General features: G+C 35.6%; 1 protein-coding gene across 3 annotated transcripts in view; it reads left to right on the top strand.

The window, feature by feature from the left end:
• Window positions 1-12,496, top strand: part of IFT88 (intraflagellar transport 88) — a 43,475-nt gene that overhangs the window by 9,490 nt on the left and 21,489 nt on the right. For all 3 annotated transcript variants that reach the window (XM_071434094.1, XM_071434093.1, XM_071434095.1), the window contains 7 exons: window positions 620-690; window positions 1,359-1,445; window positions 4,003-4,102; window positions 8,405-8,491; window positions 9,089-9,275; window positions 9,865-9,973; window positions 11,414-11,564. In XM_071434094.1, the coding sequence (XP_071290195.1) occupies window positions 620-690; window positions 1,359-1,445; window positions 4,003-4,102; window positions 8,405-8,491; window positions 9,089-9,275; window positions 9,865-9,973; window positions 11,414-11,564 (792 nt within the window). The remainder of the gene's footprint in view (window positions 1-619; window positions 691-1,358; window positions 1,446-4,002; window positions 4,103-8,404; window positions 8,492-9,088; window positions 9,276-9,864; window positions 9,974-11,413; window positions 11,565-12,496) is intronic.

Here is a 12,496-nt window from a genome sequence, read left to right as displayed (position 1 = left end):
TCTAAGGGTAGGCAAGCTATGGTTTTAACAGACATTACAAGTTCTCTATTTTTTTTATTAAGAGGTCAGAGAAAAGATCACAATTTCCTTCTGGTCTTTATTTTGCATAAATCTATGATCTGTCCCTAATAAACAAGGAAGGGGTGGCTACCTAACATACCCTGCATAACTTCTTTTAGAGCTAACAGAGATGTGTGATAGAAGCCAAAAGATGATCATACAAGTTATTGTAACAAGGAGGTAGCACAAGTCCTTATCTGCTGAATACCACAGCAGTTCAGCAAATGCTTATTTTTAAGCATGAGAATATTGTCAGTGTGATCTGCAGCCTTTCTGGTCTGATACACATGACAGGAACTACATCTGTTAACAACCTTAATGTGAACCGTGACAGCACACATGAGCAGAAAAACAGTATTGAAGCAGTTGTAATGCCAAATTTCAGAGTACATGGTTAGAAAACTACTTTTAACTGAAGCTAGCTTTTGCAAATGTGGAAAGTAAGTGATATTATAGACTATTTATTTTACATCAATTTGTGTTTGCACTCATATTGTCTATAAAATAAATAAAATTTTTGTATACTGATATAATTTACAGTTGTTTTGTCCCCCTCCAGGATGATCTACATACAAATCTACTGATTGAAGCCATTAAAAATGACAGTTTAAGTCAAATAGAACGTGAGAGGTAATGGTGGACTCTGTTCTTTCTTGACTGTGGTGCCTTGAATTTTAGCTCCCAGAAGGATTATCAGTCTTGTCACCTGTCCACAGCTCTTGTTACAAAAGTGTCCTCCCAATTCTTAGGAAAGAACATGCTCAGAAGAGCCAGTTGGATCATTCAGTTCAGTGTACTGCCATAGAGTATCTATCCCACATGTTACAGGGTACAGTACTCAAAACTTGCAGCTTTTGAGATTTTTAAAAAATACATCTAGTGTGCAGTGAAAGGAAAACAGAAAAAACTAAGAGCTTAATCATGCTAACAGAGAACTGGTAGCATTGACTTCTGAGATTTGTACTGAGTGCAGGAAGAAGCCAGAACACATTTTGGTTTGTTTTTTTCTTTTCCTATACATGTTTTTGAAATTATGATATAGAATTGTATGCACATATAGAGTCATTTGGGTTGGAAGGGACTTCAGAGATGATTTGGTTCCAGCCCCCCTGCCATGGGCAGGGACACTTCCCACTAGATGAGGTTGCTCAGAGCCCCATCCAACCTGGCCTTGAACACTTCCAAGAATGGGACATCCACAGCTTCTCTGGGCAGCCTGTTCCAGTGCCTCACCACCCTGACAGTGAAGAACTTATTTCACATTTTGTGTTGTGTTTTTGTGTTTTTTTTTCCTTTAGGAAGTCCTTGGCAGAGGAATACATCATGACAGCTGCTAAACTCATTGCACCAGCAATCGAGACATCTTTTGCAGTAGGCTATGACTGGTAAGAGTCAAGTGGGGCTTCTTTTTGTCTAAACTGTGTCAACTCTTGTGCTGGTTATGAACCAATTCAGAGATGGAAGCAGCCTGGGAAAAACAATTCTCTGTGCATCTCAAACAGCAACCAGGCTATTTTCAGTTTGCCTCCTAACACAACAAAGCATTAGAGTGTGTTCTGTCTTTAAAAGTAATTTATCATCAAATGCCATCTCTTAATTACACATTTTGTGGTGTTCTGAACTCACACAAAAAGTTCAAATTCAAAATTGACAAGCTTTTAAAAGTCTCAGCAGACAAATGCTATATGGAAGGCAGTGATTCCTAGTCTATAAGGTTGGGGATGGCATAATGAAGACTTGGAGTGCTTAAGAATTTTGATCACTCCATAGAGTCATTATATAAACTACTGGAATCTAAATTTTAAGAAAGATTTGTTTGAATTTCATTTATGAACTTAATGTTTTTAAATATAAATTTAATCTACCATTTCTTAAAACACTTACGTAAATGTACACAGTGATAGGCTGCTGACACAGTTCCTCATTTGGACTTTATTTTTCAATGTACAGCTTAGCTTTTGCTTTCTGTGATATTTTCTACAGCAGAATACTCTTTTCTTTAAAACAAATTCAATTAGACACACTTCCTATAATGACTGTATAAAAATTGCTAGCATAAGTTTTTCAAATTTTTTTTTAGTTTTTTATTATAAGGGCTTCCTTTAATATTTTTTGTATTTTAATAGCATGGGAGAATAATAGTATGCATGCAAATTAATGTTGTATATTGCAGGCACAATATTACTAACATATATGTTAGTGTTTGGGCAGTGAATAATGTTTGATGGGAAAGGAGGACTGTCCTTGACCTGAGGTTTATGGCCTGTTAGGATTATTCTGAAATTTTGCAGGTCCTATAATTATAATTCACTAGGGAAGCTGTTTACACTAACAGGAAACAATCTCTCACACAGACATGTATTGTCTGCTAGAGACCACAAGGTGGTGTTTGATGTTTTAATAATAATATTTATAATCTTAAGATTTCTCTACTTCTGCCATTCTGAATTATCAAGATTTAAATAATATGTCTTGTGAAAAAATAGGTTGTTGTTTTCTAATTCGTTGGCATGAGTGAGTCAGATTTGTTTGCTCTGTATCTTGTTTTTTGTTCAGAAAAACTGGAAAGGGTTGTCAGATACTCAGTTTCTTAGTGCTATCCACAGAATACTTGTCATGGAGTAACACATTCTCAAATGTGTTCTGGCTAATTGAACAGCTTTTGCTGAGATCTATGGGATTGTTTTTTGGGTATCAGGACAGATTTACTCTTTGTTATTTTAAGCTGAGGTATTCAAGCCCAATGAAGAAGTTTAACTGGCAGCTTAAGTTTAGTTTTTCTGATTATTATCTTTATTATGGGTCCTCTGAGTATTAAATGTACTTTCAATCAAATTCATTTTATTTAGAGAAGTAAAGTAGGGACAAATACTCTTCAGAGTTCATAACTTCTTACTTAAAATGTGACATTATTGGGACTATTCTGTCATATTTCATAAAGAACAGTTGGATGGTTAGATCTCATTGCATTTTATGGTTAAAAGATGTTACAACTGACAGGTGAAAATACTTTTTTGATGTTGCAAAAACATCTGTAATAAAAGAAGAAATTACCAATTTTTATTACAACTTTTTCTCTAACATAAAAGGCATTTGTCTAAAGACTGTCCATGTGCCAAACCAATTATAACACCAGGCAGTTTGTTGTATTAAACTTCTGTTGGCAAAATAGCCAATTACTAAAAGGAAAGAAGGTGGCTTTCCACCAGTTAAAAAAATAGTGGAAGGTGTTAAGGAAGCATCCCAGAAGTTGTTCACTTACTGTGCCTATTTTCCAAATGTTTGAGAGAACAGGATCTGCATGCAATAAATAAAGGTCTTACTTAAATGATCAGGCAGCTGAAAGCAGATCACACCAAACCATGGAAGGTGGTGGCTGTGAGTGAACATCCAAACTGTCTGCTGCCTTCTGTTCTGCACTCTTTTTGCAGAAAACCCTAAGCCACAACTTACTGGGGAATGGCCAGAAAGAGAGTTATTATTATGACTTGATTAGTGTTATGATGTAGCTCAGGGACACAGTCTGTAGTCTCTGGCTTTGTTCACTAGTATTTTTTATAGGTTAGGTAATATATGCATCAGGAGATGAAATTTGAAAAAAACACATTATAACTACATTATGGAATGTAGCCAAAGAAAATGGCTTGAAAAATAATTTTTGTCAGTTTTTGACATCAAGTATTGCTCAGTGATAGAAAATAAAGTGATATTTAGGCAGCTGACTCAAAAGAAACAAGAGTTAGCAGAGATACTGTAATTAGGGTAGGTTATAGGACTGAAATATTCTTACAGGTATTTTTAATCAGAGTGCTCTTTGCCACTGTGAAGAAAGATTACCTAAGAAAATTCAGTTTGGAAAGCAAATTAGCTGAAAAAAATGTAACTTGGAGGTATTTGTATAGATGCATTTTGTTTATCTTCATGGCTTGCTTTCTGTTACAGGTGTGTTGATGCAGTGAAAGCTTCCCACTATGTGGAATTAGCCAATGACCTGGAAATAAATAAAGCCACTACTTACTTGAGGCAACAGAATTTTAACCAGGTATAGTAACTTCTCACATTAGTACTTTTCAATACTGTATATACCTTTGTTAGCCACAGCATATTTTTTGGCAAGAGAAAGTGTGATTTATGCAAATAATTATTATTTTGATGCTGATCAGTAAAATAACTTTATAAAAACACTGGCAAGAGACAAATTTTATCTAAATGAAATTTCTGCCGTGGAAGTTAGAGTGAATAAAATGCATTTCAAAATCAAAACACCCAAGTGTAGTTTTCTTCACTGGGTGTCCCAGTTGTCATTGCAGTTAATGGAACTCAGGTCAGTACAGTCAATAGAGACTAGAAAGTCTTTGCTAATCAGCCTGGGGGTGTTTTCATTAATATGAGCTAATCTCTCTCAATTAGGTTGGCTATAGTACCAGAATACATGCAGCTGCACCTGCTTTGTATAGTTACTGTTTATGCTCTGGTATTCTTGCAGCTCCCCATGTGCTACAGCATTCTCTAATATACTATAAATTGTCCTTATACTTTAATTGGCTCTTCTGGCATTCCATTACGTACAAGGCTTGGTTTGGAATTTGAGTAGTTAGAAAAAAAGCTTCATCTGAAGAAAAACAAACTTGGATATGTGGCAGGATTTGACATGTTTTCTTTTAAAATGCACTGGCTGGTACATTCAGTGATGGGAATACTTCATAAATAAAAAGGAATAGAGCAATCCCCAGCTGTGCATGAGTGGCAAGAATTATGGTAGATCATATACAGCAAAATTAGAGCTGAAGCTGTAGATACCTGTTATCTTCTAAGGTCATTCATATTCCCACATCTTGGAGGGATGCACACAGGGCCACATGCTTAACTTCAGCCTGCTTTTACTTCTCATATTTAAGCTTTTCTGGTTTCCTGAGCAGCTCTTGCTCTCCCTGTCTGCCTTGTCCTCTTCTCCTTCCCTGTTGATACAGCAAGAGAGTTATCCTGTATTATCCTGCATGTCTGACTATTGTGGTTTAACCCCAGCTGGCAACTAAACCTCACTCACTCACTCACTCACTCACTCACTCACTCACTCACTCACTCATACCCTGCCCTGCCCTGCTGGGATGGGGGATAGAATCAGAAGAGTCAAGGGGAGAAAACTGATGGGCTAAGATAAAGACAGTGTGATAGGTAAAGCAAAAGCTGTGCACACAAGCAAAACCAAGGAATTGATTCAGCACTTCCCATGGGCAGGCAGATGTATTCAGCCATCCCCAGGAGAGCAGTGCTCCACCATGCATAATGGTGACCTGGGGAGACAAGCAGCATTGCTCCAAACATCCCCTCTTCCTCCTTCTTCCCCCACCTTTATATGACACCTCCACCTGGGAGGTCTGGGACCTCCCTTTGATCAGCTGGGGCCAACTGTCATGGCTGTGTCCTGTCCCAATTCCTTGTGCACCCCCAGTCCACTCACTGGTGGAGTGGGGTGAGGGGCAGAAAAGGCCTTGGCTTTGTGTGAACCCTGCTTAACTAAACCTGTGTTATCAACAGTTTCCAGCATAAACCCAAAACAGAGTCCCATACAAGTTTTTCTGAAAAGAATTAACTATCCCAGCCAAAACCAGCACATTGAAACCTTTTCTGAGATCAGGAAGCAGTTTGAGAGTTTGCAAAGATTTGGTAAAATCTGGTAGCTTTACTGATGATACCTTTTGAAGGGTGAGAATGTTACAGGTGGGTAAAAAGTCCGATGATCTCGAGAATTTATTGTTTCAATGGTAATTTTTTGTGATTTCCAGTTAGTGTTCAGTATAGGTTAAAAAAACTAAAATCAGTTCTCAGGGATAAAATGAGGTACAGAGATTGTTGGTGTTTTGTGGAGTACTTCAATGGAGGGAGAGGGAAATCTGTTGGAAGTTAGGAGTAAGGGGAGAAGAACCTTTTTACTTGGATTATGTGACAGAAGACCTTTAACCTGCACTGGAACCACTAAACAGTAGAGTGGGGCTTCAAAATGGAGATTGCAGAGCATCTTTATATTTGTTTTGTTCTAATAAAACTGCAGCAGACATTTACATTCATCCTGCCTGTCTGTTTTTCATATATTTCCTAACTCACAAACTGCTCAACACACCTTTGGCTAAATAACAAGAATGGAAACTTTTTGAAATACTCAGTTCCAAGGCTGAAGTTTTATTGCATCTTTAAAAAAAAAAAAAAACAAAACAAACTGGAATAGATTTCTTAGATTTCTCCTGCTACAACAATGGGCTGTATGGGTTCATCATAATGAATATATTATTTTAAAGCAGTCCTTGCAATTAAAATATAAAATAAAATTCAAAGGAAAATTACCACATTATGTTTAGTTGTGTGTATAAAATACTTCGATTTTTTTTAATATCAAAGAAAAACTTTGAAAATTAATTTAAAAACAAAATTCTGCACGTTAACCATGCATCATTTTAACATCTCTGGCACACCCTGCTGGAGTCAGACAAACTGCTTTGAAGTTTAACTTCTATAACCAAATAATTTAGATACGCTGGAAGCAACTCACAAAGAATAGTTTGGATAGTCTGTGTTTTGATTGTTGAACCTAAGTAATTGTTATTGTTGGGATTTAAAACTTAGAATTTCTTTAGAAATCTTTAAATGTAACTGATGATGCAGTGCTACCTTACAAGGACATAAGGAATATTGCCTATGGATTTTCATCCTCATAACTGGGGGCTCATCCTAGGACTCATGATTGCTGAAATGGTTCAAGAGACCCACAAAATAATTTACCAGTAAATAAATTGAGTTCAGAATTGTGTGAACTTTTTGTTATACATGAAAAGGGCATTTCTGTCAGGTCTTTATCATCCAAGGTGCCATTTAGCAGTACAAGCAAAGGTAATTAATCAGATACAATGAGAAATGGATTTTCAGAAAGTAACTTTGAACTGTAAAGCTCTAAATGATCCAAAAGTTAATTCCATGAAGAAGCAAATCTTTGCTTAAGAGTAGAGTACCTCAGATATAGTAGTGTTACATCTGGAAATATTTGGGATTATTCCCTTCTTAGAGAAAATCATAAATATATATATATAAAAAGTTTAAAAGTATAGTTACAAGTCTTACATTTCTGAGACCACAAAATCTAGAGCCTAACTTTTGTAATGCTCTTCTTGATTGAAATTGGTGTGTTTTTAAAGAGTTTTCTATTAGAAGAATATTGAGATCATTAATAGTTCATAGTTCTTGGGTAGGATGTAGTTGACTGAATCTATGAACTACATTCAGCTGTAGATATTTTGTCATTTTGCACATCATTAGTGCAGTTATGGTTTTTGTGTAGAGTAACTGTGAAAACTATGTATGACAGACAATTAAAACTTCTCTTTATGTTTGTTTTGGCATTTGACATACAGTATCATGCCTTTGCTTTGATATGTAAACAGCGGCTTAAAGATTTCATGCAAAGGAGGAAAGAAACTTTTGACTTGCTAATGTTGATGGTTATATTGTGGTTGCCACATCTGTGTTGTAATAGATGATGGAACTGGGCTCACTGTGATATTCTAACAGTTTGTGTTGTTAATATAAATATTTAGCATAAGGGAGACAGGTTTATTTAATAATTTAGTCTGCAGTTACAAATGTATTCCATAGTCAATGAGAAGAAAAAGCTGCCTTTTATATCAGAGGGATTTTTGTAGTTTATTTGCTATAAATATGCTCCTTTTTTTTGGTCTATAAACATGTTTATTTTGGAGTTTATGAAATTTAGTTTTCATATTCAAGTTTTAAAAAAAATCTTCTAGCCTCAAGTTTCACATTTGAGTACTTCCTAAATTTAGACAGTTGTCATCTTCTTATTACACAAAACAAAGGCACATTGAAATCCAGTCCTACCCTATCGTGTATATTTTTTTATATAGTGTGTTCTTTTTTGGATTTTTGATAAAGGTTTTATGTCAATTCTTTTGTTTTCACTTAAAGAACTAGAAAAATAGGCATGAGAATTTTCATTAGTTGACTAGATTAAAAGCAAATCATCTAACACTGCATTTTGTACATATAGAATTGTCAGATACCTGTAGTTCACAGTAGCCTTATCTAATCTAAATTTTGGATAGGTAATAAATAGCCAATATTATTGAAATATTGTGATGAAAATTAATATTGTATAAATATAGATACAATTTTGTGTGTACATGCTCAGAAGTGTGTGTTACAAGCTCTAGTAATTATCACGTATGTGAGCATATGAGTTGATAATTTCAGCTGTTTGTTACTGTTTGTCAATGCTTTCTGAAAGGATTTTGGAATAAGTTCAGTGTGAAGTAAGTTGTTTCCAAATTATTTCTAGGCACTGGAGACTTTGAAAATATTTGAAAAAAAGGATAGCAGAGTAAAGAGTGCAGCTGCAACAAACCTTTCATTCCTTTATTATTTGGTAAGTGTTTGCCTCAACAAAACCAGTTAAGATCTGTGGTTTATGTAGCAACCTCTGTGTTTTTGTAGCAATTTCTGTGTCTGCCTAAATAATCTCTGTAAACAAGAAGAAACTGCACCTTAGAGTAGTTATTCTGGAACACCAGTTGGAATTTGGATCAGATCCCTTTGTATACTGTTGATGGGAAGCAGAGTGAGGTTGAGCCCCAGGCCACAGGAACATGCTTGCAGTTGGATTTGTGCAGAAACTCAGTGGCTGGATTTAAAACATTAAACTGGGAACCCCAGCTGAACTTCAGAAACATGTGAAATAGGTAGCTTAGGCAGATGTGTTTGTGTATGAAGTTTGTAGGGTATGGATTTTTAAAATTTTTTTTTAGTAAATGCTACTTTATTGCAACAGAGAAAGCTTGCAGACTGCATGGGACAGAGTGGCAACTTGAAAGAGATGATATACCTTATGCAAATATATAAGAAGTATTTTAGGACAGAGTAATGGGGTTGGTTTTCATCCTCAATCCCCTGAAATTCCTGGAAGAAGCCATAGCTGCAAGTTACTTGACAAATTACTAATACAATGTTTGTTTTGTTCATGTAGGGGAATGAATTGGAACAAGCAACTAACTATGCAGATTTAGCAGTAAATTCTGATAGGTACAATCCAGCAGCTCTAACTAACAAAGGAAATACTGTTTTTGCAAATGGAGACTGTGAAAAAGCAGCTGAATTTTATAAGGAAGCTCTCAGGAATGATTCCTTATGCACTGAAGCACTTTATAATCTTGGTAAGTCACAGGTGCTATTGTGATTTAGCTTTTGACTGAAGGTAACACTAGTGTTTCTGAGAATCTGTCTTTGAAAGTTTTCTTATAGAAATATGTGTGAATTTTTATTACTTTATTGAGTGATTTATGTTATGGCAAGGTATTAAATTATACTACCTATCTGTTCTGCAAAAAAAAAAAAATCCCAGTGTTAACATAATTAGTAATTGCAGATGAATAAGTTACTTTGAAGATTAAGAAATTAATATACCTATTAAAGGGATACCAGTTTCAGCATTATTAAGCCATCAGTCATTCTCCTCTAAAAGCCTTGCCTTTCCCTCATTAATCTTGTTCAAAAAATGACATTTCATAAGTTCTTGGTCTTTGATTGGGTTCATGTTCCTTGTGTTTACCAGTTTGGTAGGTCATGCTGGCTGATAACAGTTCTGTGCATGGCTCTCACAAATAGAGAGTCCTTTAAAGTCAAGGCAGGTACACTGCCTCCAAGTACTGAGTTCCTCTTTTGCTTTTTGTGGTTATCCTTTCAGTTAATATACTGAAGTAATCTGTGTCTCATTATATTAATACTGTAACCTTTATTTTTTAGGTTTAGCTTACAAGAAGTTAAACAGGATAGATGAAGCTTTGGATTGTTTTCTGAAACTCCATGCAATCCTTCCAAATAGTGCCCAAGTCCTTTACCAGCTAGCAAGCATGTATCTTTTTCTGGCTTATTATAAGGAATGGTGGTTTTAATAAACTCGTTTAATCCAAAATACGTGTTTCAGTCATGTCAAGGTGATTTAGAAATTTACTATGCTGTCCATTATAGTAAGAATGATTTATTATCTGATGTTTGTAAGAAAAATGAGAGCAGAACTTAACCCTTATTGAATATTTCCAGTGAAGCAAGTGAACAACATTAAGACTGCTCACAGTGCAGGGATTAGATTTACACTCAGTATTAAATTGTGTCATGGAATATTTAAAATGCTGCTGGTTTTGCTATGAAAATACTGTGGCAGATGTAAGCACAATTAAGTAAAATATTTAAGAAAAAAATATATATAGCTAATAAATGTGAAGTTCTGTTCTGAAAACTGTTTTCAGATTAGTTAGTGTATGTGTAAGAAAATAATTGTCTCCCAGCACTGCAGAAGCTCAACAGATTGAAAAGCTGAGGGAAGAGATTGGCTTTGCACATCACCAGTGATACCCTAAACTATGAGCTTCTTTAACAATGCTTCTGAGGATGTCCAAACTGTAAAAAATCCTCCCCAAGGCAGAACAGATTGCAGCTGATGTACTACACTTTTAAGAATAGTGTAGGTAATAAAAATATATTCTGGTCAGTAAAATAAGTAACCTCCAAACATATGAAAGGGCTCCGATCTCTTTTCCATGTAAACCCCTTTATGGCAGCACAAATGGCCCAACAGCTCTGTATCCATCTGGGGAAGAGCTTCTCTGCTCCACTGCTATGTAAAACTGCTTTCCACCAATTCTCAGAAGCTTCTTCAGTGTCAGGTAGGATGGAGTAGAAACTGAAAAAACAGGTTGGGCAGTAGCTCCAGCTGACACTGCCAGAGCTCTGAGCCATTGTGCCATTCAGGAGGGAAGAGCACACTGCAGGCTGAGTTACAGCTAAAATCGCTGTTCTCTGGACCAGAATAGTCTGGACTGTGCTCCTTAGACATACAGCAGAAAACACCCTTGCTGGCAAAAGGCTGTTCTTGGAATAGCAGTTTTACCTAATCACTTTAGAACAAAATGCTGCTAGTACAGAAACTAGCCAGGTTGTAAAGGCTGCAAATAAATGGCCTGGCTCTCACACTTTGTTCATATAAATGAGGAAGTCAAAGTCAGATTAGTGTCAGAGAGAGAGAGGACAAGTGAGCCCAGAGTTCTGTTGAGTCCAACATGATTCTAAGGTGAAAGAGCAGACAAAGTCTCTTAATACTTTTCTTCTTCTAGCATAAGAAAAATATTTCTGATACAAATTAAATTATGAAAACAGTGTGGAAAAAAAGAGTCATTGTATCTTCCCACTACAGTGACTGGTGTAGTGTTCAGCATATGGATTGCATTAGGTAAAGTATTAGGGATTTCTAAATCAAACTACCATTGGCATCAGTCCTTAACTGAGGAAAACTCAGATACCAGATCATGGAAGATCCCAATCAAGCCATAGAGTGGCTGCTGCAATTGATCAGTGTAGTACCAACTGATCCACATGTACTTTCAAAGCTAGGAAATTTATATGATACTGAAGGTGATAAATCCCAGGCTTTTCATTATTATTGTGAGGTAATTTTGCTTTTTCAATGTACTTTGTCCTAAGTAAAGAAAATTTTGCCATAGGTTCCTATATCAAATTAATAATTGATTAATTTAAACATTATGAAATGTCATCCAAAAAGAGGATAAAAAAGAGATACTGGGGGAGAGTTAACAAAAATCTGATTTTTGTAGTCAGATCCTAAGGAAACATAGGTTAGTTTTCATGTGGATATTGGCCTCAGACTTTCCATTTTCTTTTATGTAGTCATTGTTTACATTGGGACAAAATAAAATTGGGATATAATAGAAGTAATTTTAGAGGTGTGTAATGTGGCTGAGTTGATTGGAAGCTGTGTCTGTATAATATGGAGATACATATAGATTGTGTTTTGTTTATGCCTGGAAGTTTTTATATATATTTTAACAGTATAGCTATACATTATGTATACACAGTTGCCTAAAGATAGGCAGCTTCTTTCATTTCAAACCAGCTGTACTACTGTCTACAGTTTCTAGAGGTTCTTCTGTGTTAGAAATGAGAATAAGACAGAAGTGTCTGGTGCAATCTGAGAGTTCTCTTTCTTTATCTGTGCAAAGTGAGGATGACCAAATCTGTGTTGCAATCTGAATTACCAGCTGAGTTGTTCTTGATGATAATTTTGTTGCCTATTTCAAAGGGAATTTTTAAAAAGCTGAAAATGCTATTCACGTAGTTATGGACAGAAAGGAATGCTTTGGGGTGAGTTTTCCAGCAGACTGATGTGAATGTGGAATTGCACACTTATTAGTTAGCATTGTTTAATGTTTTAGGTAAGTTATTCATACATAGATTTCAGTGATTTCAGTAAATGTTTTTGCTGTTACAAGCTATTTAAAATACTATTTCAAATAAGGCTAGATGGAAAATGTGACAGGCTCATCTGGGATAACTTCTAAAAAGCATTCTGCAATTAGAAAAC

Source organism: Agelaius tricolor, unplaced genomic scaffold (genome assembly GCF_023055355.1).
Source record: "Agelaius tricolor isolate 1412-34295 unplaced genomic scaffold, bAgeTri1.0.p SCAF_9, whole genome shotgun sequence".
In the NCBI taxonomy this organism is placed as follows: domain Eukaryota; kingdom Metazoa; phylum Chordata; class Aves; order Passeriformes; family Icteridae; genus Agelaius; species Agelaius tricolor.
Note: the sequence above shows the minus strand (reverse complement) of the source record. Positions and strands in the feature narration are given on the sequence as shown.